This window comes from Periophthalmus magnuspinnatus, chromosome 3, assembly GCF_009829125.3.
Source record: "Periophthalmus magnuspinnatus isolate fPerMag1 chromosome 3, fPerMag1.2.pri, whole genome shotgun sequence".
Lineage (NCBI taxonomy): Eukaryota > Metazoa > Chordata > Actinopteri > Gobiiformes > Gobiidae > Periophthalmus > Periophthalmus magnuspinnatus.
This window is the reverse complement of record NC_047128.1, coordinates 22,854,318-22,867,199: the sequence shown is the minus strand read 5'-3', so window position 1 is coordinate 22,867,199 and position 12,882 is coordinate 22,854,318. Positions and strand designations below refer to the sequence as shown.

The 12,882-nt window shown below is 37.4% G+C and overlaps 1 protein-coding gene across 1 annotated transcript in view; it reads left to right on the top strand.

The window, feature by feature from the left end:
- The window catches only part of si:ch211-186j3.6 (neural-cadherin), a 410,843-nt gene that overhangs the window by 333,778 nt on the left and 64,183 nt on the right, over window positions 1-12,882 (top strand). Inside the window, exons 31-32 of the mRNA XM_033991613.1 lie at window positions 5,284-5,464; window positions 11,322-11,488. Of these exons, the coding sequence (XP_033847504.1) occupies window positions 5,284-5,464; window positions 11,322-11,488 (348 nt within the window). The remainder of the gene's footprint in view (window positions 1-5,283; window positions 5,465-11,321; window positions 11,489-12,882) is intronic.

Below are 12,882 nucleotides of genomic sequence, written 5' to 3'. Positions count from 1 at the left end.
ATAAATAGTTATAGCCTTTTTAACAAAACATCAGTACACTACAGAGGTCCCTCGTTTATCGCGGGGGTTACGTTCGAAAAATAACCCGCAACAGGAATCTTTATTTTTTTACAATTATTATATATGTTTTAAGGCTGTAAAACCCCTCACCACACACTTTATACACTTTTCTCAGACAGCCATTGACATTTTCTCATTTCTTTTTTGTTTAAACACTCTCAAAGTTCAAACTTCCGTCTGTTATATCCTTTTTCCTCGATCATCGCAGCGGTTTCCACAGAGGCGTCTTTCCGTGCACAGAAACAATTTAAGTCCAAAGCGTTTCTGAAATTTGTCGGTGCAGAACGTTTCATCGACATTGTGGGTTTTGTCGGGGAGAAAACTTGCAAACATACAGCACTTCAGAGTCACACTGCGACCGAACGTTTATGTAAAGTGTATGCTATTATAGGATTTTTTTTTAATGTTTACTTATTGTTTACTTATTTATGTTTGGCTCAAAACCACATGACAATATTGGTCCATTATTCCCTTTTGGCTGTGTGATGAACAATAATTGTGAAAGTTGCCAAACTTGTTAAAAACGCCAACCAAAATCTTTTGATCAAGAAAAATGTATCAAAATGCAGTCCATTATCAAGAAAAATGCTATTGGAACCTGTGACTCTGAAGTCTGACATGAGGTTATACTAAGGACGTCACATTCTCGTCTCATAATTTCTATTTTTGAGTGTGTTCTGCCCCCTCTGTTCTTATCTTGTCACTGTCTCTTGTCTCGCTCACTTCAGCTCAGAGCTTCTGATTTTGTCCTACACAACTGTCACTCCATCTGCACTACAGAATCTGGGCTAATGTTTTTCATGGAAGACTCAAACTTTGAACTGGAGTTGGATTTCAGTAACTTTTAAAATAACTCATGTCTGCATAGAACGCCACTCTGCCAGACTAAATGTTCTGAAAATGTGCGAAAATCTGCCGTCATTTGGCAGTCAATGTTTGCCCTAAATGACTCTTTTTCCTTCGTAAATATAGGCACATTCAAAGCAATTTCACTGTTTGGCTGCTTTCCTCGTTCACCTGTGGTAATTTGAAGAAAATAAACTACTGCTCTTTTGCAAACAAGCCCTGAGAGAACAGAGGTGATCTGGCTCTTTAAGCTTATTAAAAGAGCAGTAATTGTCGGTGTATATTCTGCTGGGCCCATTCTAAATACTGAAGTGTTGAAAAATATATAACTATAAATAATAAGGCATTTTTCTGTAAAAAAGCAACACATGCACTGGATAAAAGATTGAGCCAGACTTCTATTTCTTGCTTCATTAGATTAACAAAAAAAATACAGAGGGGGTTTGGATAATTTATTTATATAAACTAGATTTTTACTGAAAATATGTGGCCATGTATTTATTTATTTTATTTATTTGTTTTTTGTTGGGTTTTTTTCATTTATTTTTAAACTTTAAACTGTAATGAATATTAGATATAGACAAATCCTGCCGCTTTTAAAATCTTGATAAGTGCAAGATGGAAGGGTTTGTTCTATGTAGAAACTATTTTAAAGGGCATGTTTCTGATGTTTTTTGTTTTTTTTTGTTGGTTTGTTGTTGTTTTTTTTCCCCATGTATTTGAGAAAAACTGTCTTGCCCCAGTACACATATTTTTTTATAAACAGCTCTTGACCTCTGCTGTGTACTGTCTCCATCTAATTATAAAGTGTTTTATTGTCCAATAATCAGTAGCTGTTCATTTGCATGCTAGTTGTTAGCATGGCTCTGCTCTGGCCTCTGAAATTTGTCAAAAGCATTTATAAATTCATCACAGTGAATATTTAGGATTCTTGGAATGTATAACCTCTGCAAACTGTTTAAATGGACTAGTTCTGTGATCAGGCCCAGCACTTTTAAGAGCAGATCTTTGTCACTACAGGAGAAAAATGCATTTTAGAAAAAGGCCTTTGTCACACTGCCCCATAGGGATATAACTTGATTAAACGTAATAATAAAACATTTTAAGATTACTTCAGCTAGTATGAAGAGGATGTTTTATAGTATTTCATTGTCTGCATAAGAATGTACTCTGCATTTGACCTTTCAATTCCAGTGGGTCAGGAGCAGTGGATGGTCACCATGAAACACCCACGGACCCTTCTCCAGATGCTAATCCTATTGTGTTTGCTTCTTTTTGTCAGGAAGGCCATCTATTTTAAATCTAAATTACTTAAACAGATTATGGAAACAAGGACTTTCTCTTATATGCTATATAAGATAAGATCAGTTGAAGGTAACTTCTCTTTCGTTAAATAATTAAATAATGCTACTTTGTACAGCAAGGACAGGTGTGGCTTCAGCATTGATATTAACCTTGTGCAGAGGCAAATAGTTGTAGCTTATGCAGTTGTAGGAAAAGATATTTTTCTTATATAATGTATTGACTATTCTTAAAAAAATCCAAGGTTCGATGAGTAATATAGGAATTGTTTGGCTATATTAAAACTGAGATACAAGTAAAGTATTATGTAACTTATGCTGGTACCACCCGCTTGTCTCCATGCTATTACTATTTGGCATTAAACATACTCTAATACTATAACTGCCACCATGGAGACAACCACATGACACCACCAGGCCAATGTACAGGTCAGCTCTTTAGTACGGCAAGCCCGCCAATAATGATATCTCCATGGAAACAACCAGGTAATAGACCCTGCCACCAGGAAAGCTATGCTAATGTTTTTAAACAAATTAATTGCCCCACAAATGTAATTTTCGAAAATAAAAGTTGAACTATGCAACTTTTTGGCAGCTTGTCTATACGGAGGAGTCATTGCTTTGCCTGGAATGTTCCAAAGTGTGACATTAACATTCAGTAACAATGAAAAATGATCAAAAAATACCTTGAAAAACATATATTCTTAATGTGATCAAGCTTACCTCTCAATACGTCCGACCTGTATCTTCACCTGATGATGTTATCTACTCGTCTCCATGGAGAGAGATGTGTTAAATGCCTTAAATGCCAGACTGCAGAATGTTGCAAGCAAAGCGATAACATCTTTCTATGGAGACAAGCAAGTGGCAGACCTCCCCCAAGAAAAGTTATAGTGTTGTTTCAAGTTGCATAAGGTTTGAATAGGCCGATAAAGAATGGATATTACTTTTACATACATCTCAACCCCGCAGTAACCCACCGTATCTCCACATGGGGCTGCAGCGTTCCACTCTGCGTTGTGCCACTTTGATTTGTGCAACCACCCCTGGCCCTTTTTTTTTTTTTTTTTTTTTTTTTATCACCGCATTCAAACTAATGACACAAATTCTCAGCTGAATCAATCCATCGCAGACGCCTCCCTGTCATTACATCGACCACTCTTGTTTTTTCTCACATCCGATCGTCAACATGCACCGGCCGGGACAAGACATACCGCTTTAAAAGGTCAGCAGCCAATAACAGGGCTTTTCATAGAGGTCACGTCCAATCAGCACTTACCTGAATAACAGCATTTATGGGAGTTTGCGTCGAACCCAACTCGTAAAGTTTTGGCCGCGGTGAAGAGGAGATGGAATGGATTAATGTGTTTTACGGCGCTCTTTTGCAGGGTGCTGAGGCTTAGGTTGGCGGTGGTGATGATTCCCAATTCTTTTATGTTCCACTGAATGATTGGTCCGTAGGCAGCATGCAGGAGGCAGCTGTTGGTCTGGTGATCAGTGAACTTATGTGAACAGTGGGAATTCCTGTTTTTTCATTTCAGACATTTTGCTGCACACTGAAATGCTCATTTTTGCTTCCAAATGGCTTCCTGTTACACTTTTCAATTTAGCTGTTTATAATAGTCTTGATTTGCTTCTTGCTTCGTATGTCTATTGTTTCTTTCCAGGCCCATCGCAATAATTACTATATCAGCTTATCGTTCAATATATGATAGTTGGAACAGTATTTTTGGGGGTCAACATTCATCATGAGTGCTTATTCTTTGCATTAGTAGGGAAAAATTGTTATTTTTCTGTACTACAGTGAGATTTGAGCTATGATCTTCTATGACATGTTATAGATACAAACTAAAGTGTTTCGTTATTTTATTCATTTGTTGCATGTCATGTTTTACTTTTGGTATAACCAGTTAGTTTTGACATCGTTTATCATTTATAATTTCTTCAGCAATATATCATAGTTCAAAATGTTCTTTATTTTTTCATTATTTTATCATTTTTGGAGCTACAGAAGCGTAAGTTGTTTGGCTGTTTGGAAGTAGGGTTTCTTAGTTACTGTGAGGTTATTTTTACATAGTTTTGTGGTTTGTGCTTTATGGAAATAGAAATTAATTCATTATTTCTTATTACTTAAAGCTGTGTACCTGATTTTTACAGTCTTAACCATGAAAACAAAGCTAGATCACTTTAACAGTTTGCAGTGTTAGAAACGTATTCCTCATTTTCCTAACACATTCCTAGCATCCTAATTATTATCCATGATGCATTTATGTTTTTCACAACTTTCAGAAGCCTGAGCAGAGTTTTGCCATCATGGTGATACTAACAACTAGCATGCGAACAGCTTACCAGCCTTACTTCCTGGTTCGCATACAATAAAAATGCTTTATGATTAGGTGCAGACAGCAAACAGTAAAATAAATAAATGAATAAATAAATAAATAAATAAATAATGCTCTCATTGTTAAAATTTTTACAATTATTTGAGCGGGGGAAAAAAACATGAAAAAATGTAAACATTATAATAAAAGACATTCAAAAGGTAGCCTATTTGTATGTGGTCACATTTTTCACTTCACATTTTATTTATTTTTTTTTATTTTTTTTTTTCTCCTGTGTTTTTGGTGTTTTAACCATCGACTGTTCTTAGTCATTTTAGCAACTTTACTGCAAACCATGTAAATTGGCAGCTTTCTGGGCAAAAACTGCTAAGTTTGTGCTCCCTCCACTTGCCACTGCAATTTCCAGTAGTTGGTGACATCACAGAAGACTGTCCTGATTACAGCAAAATGTTTCTGATTACAAACACCTGGCTGCAGGGGCGGAGTTTGAAATCGATACCTGTTAGACCAATCACATTGCTCTTTATGCCCCCCAGACCCTGCTACTCCTCGCTCTCACTCTTTTCTTTAGTTATCCAGGTACTACCCATTTAAGCAGTTTTAGTTGTGTTTTAGGTGTTACGTCCCACTTTAACTTGATACTTCATTTTCAATTTAAGTCAAATCTACTGTACAACCCTGACACTTTTGTAATAAATCACTGACTAACTGTATATTGTATCTGTCCTGTCTAGTTGTACGACTTGGGCTCTCCGGCCGACTCCCAGTCCAGTTCTCCGGGCTGCATCACCACTGACAGCAGCTGTGTCAACATGGGCTACCCCTCGTGTGGCCACCGGGGGCGCTGCCATGGAGAGTGGGGGTCCTTCAGTTGCCAGTGTATTCCAGGTTACACAGGGCACCAGTGTGAGGAAGGTGAGACTACTTTTTATTTCAGACTTTTTCACTCAAATGGTGCAAAAACTAAGCATTTCCACGTTGGGTTGGTACCGTATTTTTCTCAAGCATATTTTGAATACATTTTGAATACATTACCATTATGTAACCCCAATGCGTGAATTAGAAGCTATCTGTCTGTCTTCCTCAGTGATTCATGTTAAGTAAATACTATGTGTGATCACAACTGGTGGGATGGAAAAGCAAAATTGATTATCTGAAAGTGTAAAGTGCTTTCCTAAGAGTCACTAATGGTTTATATGAGAACGCGTTGAAGAAATTGGTTTGGCATTTTTAATCCAGTTCTTAGAAACATTCACCAACCATCCCAGGGGTACTGTTACTGTTGTTCACTTTAAACGATTTGCAGTGGTTCAGTGGTTATTCCTCACTTACTTTATGCATTCCCGAGCATCCATATTATTCACCCCGATGATTTCATGCAGACAGCACACAGCGGACATATCTTAACCTCAAGAGCTACGTGTACAATATACAGGGCCTTTAACAGTACAAAAAAATAAATTTAAATGTTGTCTCTGTTGTCCTTAACGCTTTATTTTTACGTGCACTCAAAGCCGTATTAAAATTTACTGCGTGGCTTTACTATTAAGACCCCTTGTAAACATTAAGTACACAATCTTTTCATGTAAAATATTCTCTCTGTAACTTGCTAATATTTAAAAATACAATGCCATCTGCTATTTGGTTGTTTCTTCTGCGATTGGGACTTTGAAGATGTGTGCATAAACAAGAGATAACTGCTTTGACTTTTTGTAAGGCAATCAGAGGAGGCAGTATATTTCTAATGGCAATCATAATGAACGCCTTGTTAAACTAAATTGCATACAACATAAATGGTCCCAGCTGGAGATCTGTTACCCGCAGAATATAACGCTTAACAAGGTGCTCACTTTGTTATAATTCAGAAGATGAAATGGCTTCAGTTGGGTATATTTTCTCTCACAGTTGGCAACCCGTTTTATATGCACTCGAAAGCTCAATATTTTTCCTCCATAAATGGGTGGTTTTGTACTCTGTTGCAAAGGGTAAAGCTTTATATTATGTTTAAAGCTGTATATGAAAGATTTTGAGTTCAATCAGAAAGTAGAATGAACAGAATGAACTACTTTAGGTTGCCAGTTTTTTAAACCGAGTTGTGTTAGGTCTTCAATAAATGAGGAGTTGGCATCATAGGTTAAATTTGAATTGAAGTTAAAGTTGGAGCACGCTCTACACTATCTTTAGATGCAAAGAATTATACCAGTAGTCATGTATAGAACAATTTAGAACTTAATAAGAAAGTGGCAAAAGAAAAAAAAGAGAAAAGAAAATGTTCAAATTATCTACTTTGTTAGTGCCATAAGATCAACTGAACCATTTACTTTCTAAGACTATTGTAATTATAAATGTTTACGACAATGAAAACACAATAAAAGTATTCAACTCTACAGGATATGACGTTTTAGCCAAAAAATAAACTAAAAAAGACGAAAAAAACATGCGTCCTTACTCTGAGCAGGCTCGCATCTCCACAAACCTGACTCTTATTTGGCCTGGAGAAGGGCTCCTGTTTGTTTCCATGGAAATGTGTATTTGGCTATAGTCTTTCACAGATATCATAACCATATCTATGTCTGTGGAGAATGTTTCAGAGTATGGTTTTAACTTTTTTATTTCCACAGAATCAAGCAGGTGAGATTCCACTTCCAGAAAGTTACATAGTGCACCTTTAGCACTAGATGAAAAGGACGTGTAAACTCAGAGCTAGAAAATACACTATTGTTTAAATAGGAATGAACAAACATGCAGGGTTATCCATTTAAATTATCTAAGTCAACTAAAAATGTCAGTTTTGTATATCTTAACCTACTTTAATATCTGTCTATTACTGTTGTATTTCTTTTTTTTTTAATTACCAAGTATACTATCGAACAAAATCGGTCCAAAGAAATGCATAAACGCTATGTTGGCCGAGTTAGTGCGTCTACTTACTTGTTTACCACCACAAATACATAAACATCATCCTTTTAATCACACACTTGACTTTAAATCATCCCCATAACTTCCACGTAAACACACAACTTACTCTACCCCATCCTCCCTTTGCAGGTGTCCACTTCGCTCTGCCCGCGCGTAAACAACTAGAGCACTTCATATTGGAGTGCTACCTCCGAGGCGCCTTCATTATGGCCTTGTAATTGTTGTTAGCGGCCACATTCAGATCCTTGGCAGGCAGTGGTTTGGCCCTGTTATAGCTCTAAAGGTGCTTTGCAGACTGTTCGGATGAGATGGGCTTTTTAATGACCCCTCCTCACCCACTCTCCACTTTCTTCAGATGGAGGAGTTCACATCCAGAACAAGTTTGTGCTGACCGTAGCATTCAGTACACTCTTGTTTATAGCCGGAGCGCGTAACATCACAACGCCCCCCCGATAGGATTCAAGCAGAGGGCGGCTATGGGGAGTTTAAATGGAGTTTCCAATGCAGTTTGTCTGTGGATGAGTTTGTGAGTCATATGTATGGGGGGTATTAGTTAAAGGGGCGGTTTGTATAGATTTAAAGGGGGTTTTGCTGTTTTGCCGGGTAAGCAGATGTAAGCACTATTGAAATTGCTGCAAGCGTTTCAAATTTGTCCAGTAGATTTGATTCACTGTGACGCAGAACACTGGACCAGCGCTATACTCTACATCGAGCCCTCGGGGGTTCATGGGATTTTGCCCAACCAGTCCACATGTGTTTTGTGGAGAAGGCATTCACCGTGTCCCTCGTGGTGTCCTCTGGGGGGGTGCTCCGGGTGTGTGGGGTCCAAGGCCCTTTGCTAAAGGCTGTCCAGCCTCTGTATGACCGGAGTAGGAGCTGTGTTCGCATTGGCAGCAGTAAATCAGACTTGTTCCCAGTGCAGGCTGGACTCCGCCAGGGCTGCTCTTTGTCACCATTGTTTTTATGGACAGAATTTCTAGGTGCAGTCAGGGGCCAGAGGGAGTGCACAAGTGAGGGGAGGATGGAGCTATACTATAAAAATTCTATGAAGTGAATTAGATTTACCACTACAATTGAACTCCTGTAAAAATAATGTCTGGTATCGGCGAGTACTCAAAATAAAGTCTTCATACTCATTTTGGAAAAAGTGTTATCAATGCATTTGTAGTCTTAATACATCAAGCTTATGTGTTTACTGATAAATCTCATAACTTAAAGGGCTGTATTTGTATTGCACCATTTTCTGATTTGCCATAATGTTGTTTCTTCATCAAAAACATACTCGGAGTTGTGTTTTGTTTCATTCACACATGTTTAACACAAATCCTGCATATTTAGGCTGTGCTCTCAAATGTGCAATACTGTGTGCAACTTTGTGATGTCATGTGGTAATACAGGAAGTGCTCCATTAGAATCATTTGGAGATGTAGACAAACCAATAATAAAGGGTTACTCAAACATGTGAATGAAACAAAATATAACTCCAAGTATGTTTTTGATGCGGTAACAGCGTTCTAACATGGCGTAAAGCTCACAAGAGTCAGTTTTGCGTAATATAGGACTTTTAACCATGCGTGAGGAACATGTTGGAGTGTGAACTGTAGCCTGGCCCTACCACCATGACACAGAAACATTGTAGTGTCGCAGTTGTTTTTTCATGGTTCCCGTCAATCTCGACCCTCGTAGTGCTGTATTCCCATTATTAAAAATGGACCATGACAGTGATTCAGCTGCATGGCATAGAATCAGGCAGTTGTTTCCCATGATACTTAGCAGACAATGTAGCTTTTACCCAACAAAATGCTCTGTAGTAATGCACAGGTTATGTCTGTCTCTTTTATTATCTACATTTACAATAGACTGGAAAAAAGAAATGCCATATCTCAACCAGAAAAAGTTAATATCAGCCTTTTAATATAATATCAGATATCAACCACTGTATACATTGCATTCATAGACCATTCAATTTTGTTTATTATTATTATTATTATTATTATTATTATTATTATTATTATTATTATTATTATTATTATTATTATTATTATCATTATTATTATTATTTATGTATTTTTATGTTTTTATTTTACATATAACTTTTATTGAATTTCATTATTATTCTAATTTTCCATTTGCCCTGTGCCTGGGGTGAGTTTACAATAGGTTAATTTCATTGTGTGAACAAAGTTAGCTTCATTGGTTGGCGCAATATGAGTATCTCAATTATGAGGTGCTTCAGGCTTTTTATTCTTCATAACAAAAGAAAAACACAGAATTATTACAATATGTTTAAATTGGATTTTTTTGAAACACGAGGGAGATAAATAGAGTAACTTTAAACTTCAATTTAATCAAACTAGGAGAAACAGAATGTAAAATTAGATGAATTCATTGCGTTTGATAGTAGACCCTAGCATGTAGAGTAGACAGTGGAATAGATTTATTATAGAAAAGATACTGTTTATATTCTCCTGTGGTTTAGACATTGCCTGGCAAGTCCACAATGATATCTCTTTGTATTATGTACAGAGAAATCAGTCAGGCCACTTCCTCATTGTGCCTCGAGCCAGAACCAAACATGTTCATGCAGCCACATTTGTTGTTTTTTTGTTTTTTTCTGAAACTCATTGGTGACCTATCACTTCCAAACAAAACCAAATTTCTCTTGCTTCAGAATTTAGTCCATCGCATATTGATTTGCCCAAAATCTGCAATGTTTTTTAGTCCCCTGTGATATTTTTCCCTTTAATTTTTTTTCCCATAAGCAGCCATGTTTTTTTTTTTTATATATGAACAAACCGTGTGTGTCCCTGATTGGCTAATCCACCTGTCACTCACGCACATCTGAACCAGATGTGCGTGAGTGACAGAAGGATTAGCCGGGTATGAAGAAAAATTCAAATCTGTCAACAGGATAAAACATTTTTTGAGTGAAGACGTTTCGCTGGAGATAAGACGACTGAAACTAGGTAGTACAACTAGGTAGGTGTAGTTAGCCCCTCCCTTCAGATACATATAAGGCAGTGTCCACCAGTAATCTGACCAGAACTGAAGAGGCGGCTCGTACACTTGACAGATTTGAATTTTTTACTATTGTCGAAGTGTGTATTCTGGGTCCCAGGCAAGTCTAGACATTGATACCGGTGAAGAGAAGTTTATCGAGTGCCTGAGGAGTCTGATTTTTCTGCTGATGCGGCGGACATTAAACAGTGGAAAGTTGCAGCAGGTAGATAAAAACTAAAAGCTAAGCCACGAAATTGGAGAGAGACAGTGTGCTTAGAATATGAATGACTTGAGAAATGATTGTTTGAGAGGTTGCGATTGGCTGACATTGACAGACAGGTGACAGGAAGTAGGATTCAGGAAGGAAACACTGTCTTCCAGGTTGAATTTACTCAATATTCCTTCATATACGAGTTTTGTTTAGATACTAACACAGCATGAAATTACACTGTTTTATTATATATAGCTGATGTGAAATTTTGCTAATCAGAACCACGGAGATTTGACAGTGGATGAAGCGCTAAGTCTATCATGTTGAACCGAGACATAGGCAGACAAGCGTGCGGGCGATATAGTGGGTGTAATTTGACTTGCATATGCCATAAGATGGAAGAATAGCTTAAACAGTTTATATGCACTTTTATTCTCCCTCAGAGTGCACAAAAATCCACTTCTGGAAACACAGGTCTGCAAAAAGATGAGCTGAACCATCCGTATATATATTCAATCCCGTGTCTTTTGCATATCAGCCTTGCCATCAAGTCTTTGGAGGTTACTTTCAAGTGGGATGTCCTCGAAATTTTTGCATCAAAGAACTATTTTGCAGTATTTTGACACGATTTGTGTTTCGCAGTGGCCCCGGAGTACTCCTTTGATGGGAACAGTCATGTCCATTACCAGCTGACGTCCCTGCTGCCACCGCGAAGGACGTTTGTTCAAGTCCTGGTCCGAACACGCAAGCACAGCAGCACCATCCTCAGCCTGATCTCCAAGGAGCAGAACGAGTACATACGGCTGGAGGTAAGAGAAACTCTGCAATTACTGTCTTGCTCAAATTTGGAGATTAACACTACATGGCTGCTTATTAAGGCTAAGACACGATTTATCTATATATCACTATTATTTGGAAGGCGCAATTAGTAGTAGTATAGCGTGTGTCCATAAATTATCTTTACGAGTTTTTAATTTAATTACAAAGGCAATTGATAAGCTATATTCATTATTATAATTGTGTTCTGTTGTACTCAGTGGTTATAAAAGGTTTTAATCACATTGCATTTTTGGTCAATTATTGGTCCATTTTTCTTCCTCGAGAGATCAATCACTGCAAATGTCGACCTTAACCTTTTGACTGAATACGTGGCACCGCAACTGCAGGACCTTCAACCAACCATTATTTTCCAGCAATATGATGCCTCACCACATTGATGGGGCTATATTAAAGATATCGTGTATCAAACAAAGATATTACTGAACTAAACCAAAAGATAACAGATGCAACTGCAACCACTGATGAGGCTATGCTACAGCGAACATGGCAAGAAGTCCAGTACCATCTTGATTTCCTTTGTGCAACTAATGGTGCCCATGAAGAGCTGTATTATGAGGTTAAAGACAAGGTTTGGAAAACACTGAGTACAATAGAACAAGTCTGATTAAAATATCTTATCAATTGCCTAAATTTACTTCATGGACACCCTGTATATTGTACCTGAGATTGAACATTATGAGTTTTCCTATCGCCAGTGCCATTTTTTTATTGTAAAAGATACAGTGCACCCAATGGCCAATAATCTTTGTCAATACATAACGATTTTAACAATTTCCTCCAAAATAAATGATTACAAACTACAACAAATGTTACTGGCTCCACATTGCACTGCTCTACATAAGAATAAACAATGAAAAATAATATCGGCCCCTGTTTCACACTCAAATAAAACTGTTCAACTGGTCATTTTAAGTGACCAGACCAAACAATGATGGCGATGGAGACTGAACGCCAATATGAATGCTAAAAAGTGCTAATATTGGCTTGATACATTGGCCTTTTTTGTATTAAAAGATTGATTGAGATTTAAATTTTCGAAGAACATTCACCACCAAGGATTCTGTGACTGAATGAATAATGTAACCCATTTTTTCTGTAACAAACAAGTACTTCAATATTTCTGGGAACTGAAATATGCTTTTGTGTTGCCTGGAAGTAAGCTAAGTGTGTAAGTGAGCACAAGATTAGGTTTTAAAACACATAAATATGTAATGGCGAGCAGTTTTTAAAAAAGCATTTCTTCTTCCTAAATCCATCACGCATAAAAGGCAAATCGTGAATTATTACTTACTGTATCTATTACCCAGTACTCTTTTCACTTGATTTCATATTACCCCTTGTCACCACCGCAGCCTCTCTTTCT